Genomic DNA, 5,969 nt, shown 5'->3' with positions numbered 1-5,969 from the left:
AAATCGTGGACATCAAAATAGAAAATTCCCTTAAAGATTTTAACACTAAAGTCGTGAATTCATTATTCTTTTTACTTAACGAAGTACGCCCGCAGGTGCACATCGAACAGCAATCTTCGCAAGAGATGCCGTGGATGACTGCATAAACGACGACAACGAAGTGTGACGAGTCTACGACCCCGCCACTGGGGCGCGTTCCCGTCCACCTCGCGAGCTCGCGAGCTCGCAATTGCTCCGCTCACAGTCGGCGCTGCGCGTGTGACCGACGGTGTGCCGCCGCCAGCCGACGCATGGCAAGGAACGCCATCTTTTGAGTGCGCATCGCGGCTGGCGACAACCAACCGCGAACCCGCAATAACTCTCTGCAACAGGTGCCTGTTGGAACAGCAATAAGGCTGGAAGTAAATGTAATAAAATAAAAATCATACATGTTCTTTTGTTGACATTCAGAAATAAAGTGCTGCTGTATTGGAGAAATGTGTCCACCTTTACCGCAACTTTTTAAATCAACTTATAACCAATAACAGCACAGAGCACTGTCGTCTGCTATCGAGTTAGTCGCTTCATATCGGCATTCACATCCACAGCGAAAACTTCGTGGTAAGTGCAAATCAGTTACATAAATCATTTGTGAGTGAGTAACTGACGTTGTACGATGTTATGCAACGTAAGTAAAGTTCACAACAAGTTGGTATCACAGTTACTCGTAGTTTAGTTCAATTACCTTGGGTCCTGACTTTCGGTGTTCATGACAACAAAGTTATTGGTTTGTAGGCGTTAAGTTTAACGTTAACTTTAGGTTTCTAACTGAAGTTGGGAATATTTTGCTGGCATTAAACTTGTGCACAATGTAATTTTCTACTTACTGTAAACAAATTGGGTGAACATTTGAGTGAGAATTCGCAAGTATAGCTCAATAGTGATTAGCATTGGCACTCAGATACAAACCACAGGCTGGCAGGAGAATACTTTTAATTAAAACGCATGACTATTCCTTTTTTTTTTCTTTTTTTGTCCACTACATAGCATATTTTCCCCCTTTTTTACAGATGGCGTTACATCAGCAACATATGCTTTTGTTAGGCGTCCTCGAGGAATCGCCACAGTTGTGTAACAAGAGGACGTTCCTCGAGGGAGAAACTGCAACACAAAGGAGAGCCCAGTGGGAGAATATTGCTGCCCATCTGAACGCAGTTGGGCCACTCCACAAGGATGGGAAGGGGTGGCAGCAGTTGTGGAAGGACTGGCGCTACAGAGTCCGAAACAGAGCGAGGCTCATATCTGAAAAAATGCACGCCACAGGAGGGGGCAGTGGCTTCATTGCTCCCGGACCAGGTGCTGCACCAGTGGACATTGTATCCCTCCTGTCTGGAACCGATCAGCGTGTCATGGCACTAATCGGCTGGGACACGGTGACCGACTTCGCAGGAGGGGTTCAAGTGTCCTCCAGAGGAGAAGCGGCAGTGCCTATAGTTATTGCTGCAGCTGTAAGTGGTACATCATGTCACAATCAGAGCTGACAAATATGCCACGTCATAAAACTGAAAGCAATTATATCAACCTGGATTTTGCATCAGAAGAATCAACGTGCTTTAGCCTCTCGGTCTTGCTTTATTCTTTTGGGGACAACATTATGTCTTTATTTTTCAGAGTGACACAGAGCCACTGCCATCAACGTCTGCTGCCACAGAAGTGACAACACCAGCAGTGGTACATAAGACTGCTCAAGTACATCCTCGGATGGTATTGTACCACAATGTTTTATGGCTCACAGGGGGAGGCCTCATCTGAAGCTGCTGAGGTTCAAAGCGAACCCCAGCAACAGCAACAGCAGCAGCAACAGCAACAACAGCAGCAACAGCGAACAATAAGACCGTGACGCAGGCGAAGGCGGCGGATTCCGCCATCCATTGCCACTGATGTCCTCGAGCAGCAGCGACAATTGGTGGCGGGACAAAAAAAAATCATAGACAGGATGAGTGCACTTGTCCAGGTATAGTAAACATATGTGCACATGATTATGTGTCAGAAGCAGTGTTGGAGAGCACATGATTTGCATTACTATGTCAGAAGCTATTGTCTCACGTACTCAAGCAGCAAGATATTTTCAAAATGTTACGAAAACAAAATAGTCAGGGAACTATCTTAAAAATGCAGACATTGCTCATGAAGGAAATGAAGTGTACAGAGCATTTAATGGGACACAACAGAGCATTCCATTGTGATAGCAGTATGACAACCTCTGAAAACATGTTTCCAAATCTTTGGTGTACTCGATACAAGATCTCATTAATTGCTGACGTAATGTACTTTTACAATATTTACAGCTGTTCACTCCCATAAGTGAGTATGCTGCTCTTCTGTTAGAGAGGGAGCGAAGACATAGGTCAAGCCAATAAGGTAAGCTAGCATCCAGTGTGACAACCCCTGTCACGAGCTGAACTGTAACATGCAAATGCAATGCATGACATTTGTTGGCCTGTGCCGTCTGCCCCTCTGCCATATCACTTTCTGCTTTTCTCCAGCCTCTGCACCCTCATCAACAGCAGCTTGCCATCACCCTTTACCATTTCACCAGTTTCCCAACATTATAATACCGCTACTGACTGATTTCTCTATTTTTAACTATGTTCACTTTTTATGTCTGTAAATAACTTATAACTGCATCCACACTGATAGTATAGCAATGAACTATTTATTCACTATGTATTTTTTATGTACTCGTATATACCAGTATTGGGGGTAACTGGCTACTGTAACTAAACTTCTTTTTTTAGTACCTTTTTCCTTAATTTGTTGCTTTTGAGCTCCAGTAACTTCCTCGGGAACATGTTCATTTGTCAGTTAACTTTCTCGGGACCGGCCTCGGTGGCTCAGTTGGTAGCGTGTTTGCCTTCCGATCCCGAGATCGCGGGTTTGAACCCGGCCGAGGACGCCTGCAACTTGGTGGCAGGGTACAAGCTGCTTAGACATGCCGTCTTCCTCGAGGGATGTTAAATACAGGGCACCGTGTGATGAGCTGTCATCGCACGTTAAAGAACCCTCAGGTGGGCAAAAGCAATCCACAGACCAACCGCTGTGGCATCACTCATTATCTCAGTTTTCTCGCGACGTAAACCTCTAATTATAAAAAAGAAAAAGAAAACTTTCTCAGAATAACTTGGAGAAAGTTCACTTTCATTACATGTAAATTTGTTAGTAACTTAGATTTCTTGCACTGTAACCTAAGCAGCAATGAGTTCCCTTTGTATACTAATTTCCCCATCTCTGGTATATACACATGCACATATTTGACATGGGATACTGTAATCCTTCAATAAATCAGTTCTGTCAGTTTCATTACTGGTGTCTGTCCTTGTTGATCACACACATTTCTATCAGTTGATCCTCTGTGTGCAGTTTGTGGTGTTTCCGTACACTTCACCCACATTACATGACACATTCACTTAATACATTTCGCAATTACGAGTGGCAGCATGAGTCTGGAAGAACAGAGCAGAGGCACATGAATTTAGGACTGAAACACTGTGAACAAAGGCAATGTGCACTGCACAGAAATACAAGTACATAAACAAATCTTTCAATTTTTCACTGCTACCTCCACAGAGTAAGAACTGGAAGTGAAAGTAAATACTATGATATCACAAATAAACCAATTCTCACTTTTCCCCTCCATTGATAGGAAAACATTCACCACATATAATACTGAAAATCTTCGAAAACTGTAAGGAAGTTGCGTGACATGTATGCACATCGCTGTCATTGAGTATACCTTAAAATGTGTATGTACAGGAGAATAAAATGAGTTGAGTACCGTAATTTCACGCGCATAAGCTACAGGGACTGTCATTAGGAAATTCTTTTGAAAATCTTTGGCCGGATAAACCGTATGCAATACGACACAACTGATTTCATGCCACAAAGAAGACCATAGAGAAGGCTAAAAACCCTGCATGTGGTCCGTATTCCAGGGTTTGCATGGTGTACAACAAGGAAGGGCAGTTGTAGTGCACTACCAGGGTAAGATTGTGCCGTTCAGTGTTTTTCATGGATCGACAGGTCAGTAGCCTTCCACAAGAAATGAATCATTAACACCACTTTCGTTAAAGCTGCCTGGCAAAGGCACCAGAAAGTCAGTCTACCTGAATGTGGACAAGCCCATATTACGTATTGTTCGTTCATTGGCAGGGCAGCGCTGTTCCGAAGACACAGTTGGCACTTTTGTTAAAACCACCCTATGGGGAAAACACGACGGAAAAATAGTCTCCACATAAGCCGCTCTGTGAGAAAAGCTACAGGGCTTCTGTGAGCAAAAAAATTGTGCACGTACCACGGCTAATGCACACGAAATTATGGTACAACAAATAATGAATGTCACTACAATTCATGAGCTCTAGAACAGGGGCCTCAAACTCAAGTCACGTTGTTGGTAGCATAGAGGGCCACACAGAGAACACACAACAGCATTTACCATAAAACACCTTATTATAGCATACAGTGATGGGCTAAAAGGAAAAAATGGGCAGGTGCACTTAATGTGGAGCTATCATGTGTGTGTACAAAATTTGTTACTGGAAAACCCAACATGACACACAAGGGAAATAAATCAAATGCCTTTCCAAGTCCAGTACTGAAAACGTGAAAAACAATGCAACAAAAATGTGTAGTCCCTCAGAAACAAATACAATTGGCAGGAGAATCCAAATTACCTGCTATTTACAAACTGTATTGTGCACTTTCTTCACAAAATAGTCTTGGAAAAAGAAATTGAAAATCAGTCACACAGCTTGCTCAGGTGTTTGAGGCCCCTGTTGTAGAGCAGAAGTCAAAGGCACAGTTTTATAGCCACAGGTGACAAAGTTCCACACGCACTGGAGTCAGTAAGGTAGTTAAAGATGTCGCCTAAAGCACCGTGCTATGAGGCGACTCCTAACCTGGGTTGCACGACTGCTTGTGGCAACAGCACTGTCATTGTCCTCTGCATCGTCTGCCCCCGCAACGTGTGCCTCTTGTGTCATGTCATCATCAGGCCCACTTTCTGCGTCACCTGCATCAGGTAGCTGAGGTGTGTTGTACGCTATACACATGTTGTGCAACACCACACAAGCGTTTATGATGTTGCACGACCGGTCTGGAGCAAAGTGTAAGGTGCGGTACCTCTGAAGGCACCGGAACCGCATCTTCAGCATGCCGAAACAGTGCTCAATGCGCACACGTGTTCGACTATGTGCGTCATTGTAGTCCTCTTCTTCCTGTGTCGTTGGTGTTCGGACAGGCGTCATCAGCCATGGTTGCAAGGGGTAGGCGCTGTCTCCTGTAGATAATTAAAAACTCTCATCCGTCATTCAGCAGATGTAGGTTGCATGCCCAATCGTGATCATAGCACGTAGTGCAAAGCAGGCCTCTCAAACATGTTATGAGACGTAAAAGACTGAGTACTGAGAATGGCTGTATCAAATGAATATTCGAAAATCTTTTTCAATCACTGCATGCTTGCACTCATCAAGCGTCAGGGAGCAGCTGGTCGCGTCGGTGTAATCTATGTTTCCGTTTTATTCTATTTCTTCAATTCGCCGCTGAAGCAATAAGGCACCAGTAGTGGGTCCCATTCCACATCCTTCAATTTCCTGCCAGAGGAGCTAGCAGGTACACCATGCTAGCCATCCTCCCTTCAACGTGCGAAGCCATGCTGGGAAACACAAACACCCACCCTCAATACGTTCTCTCTTACATCAAAGCATGCAAAGGGGCATTGTGAGGCTTGTATTTTGTTCGTCATTCTAAGCTGCGTTTAACTACCTCAGACTTTTATGTTGGCTGTATCAGACAAATTAAACGATCTGCATCCACGGATAGTCTGAAATGACAACTTGACACACCCTGACATACAGGGTGTTCAAAATTAAGCTTTCACTAGCACTTTATAAATAGGCGAACAAAAGAAAACTGGTGCTATTTTTTCTGTTCCT

The 5,969-nt window shown here is 44.0% G+C and overlaps 1 protein-coding gene across 1 annotated transcript; it reads left to right on the top strand.

Annotated features, from left to right (window-relative positions):
* Positions 1 to 1,049: 1,049 nt before the first annotated feature.
* On the top strand, positions 1,050 to 1,879 carry LOC135377039 (uncharacterized). The gene is made up of 3 exons (XM_064609390.1): positions 1,050 to 1,487; positions 1,651 to 1,728; positions 1,775 to 1,879. Exons 1-3 carry the CDS (start codon positions 1,050 to 1,052, stop codon positions 1,877 to 1,879), a joined length of 621 nt encoding a protein of 206 aa, XP_064465460.1.
* The last annotated feature ends 4,090 nt before the right edge of the window (positions 1,880 to 5,969 follow it).

Source organism: Ornithodoros turicata, unplaced genomic scaffold (genome assembly GCF_037126465.1).
Source record: "Ornithodoros turicata isolate Travis unplaced genomic scaffold, ASM3712646v1 ctg00001458.1, whole genome shotgun sequence".
NCBI classification, from domain to species: domain Eukaryota; kingdom Metazoa; phylum Arthropoda; class Arachnida; order Ixodida; family Argasidae; genus Ornithodoros; species Ornithodoros turicata.
This window is presented reverse-complemented; position numbering and strand designations above follow the sequence as displayed.

Coding starts and splice junctions, on each gene's coding strand:
- LOC135377039 (XM_064609390.1), top strand. CDS start 1,050: ATGGCGTTACATCAGCAACATATGCTTTTGTTAGGCGTCCTCGAGGAA. Junction 1,488..1,650: donor CTATAGTTATTGCTGCAGCT/GTAAGTGGTACA, acceptor TTTATTTTTCAG/AGTGACACAGAGCCACTGCC. Junction 1,729..1,774: donor TGGTACATAAGACTGCTCAA/GTACATCCTCGG, acceptor TATGGCTCACAG/GGGGAGGCCTCATCTGAAGC.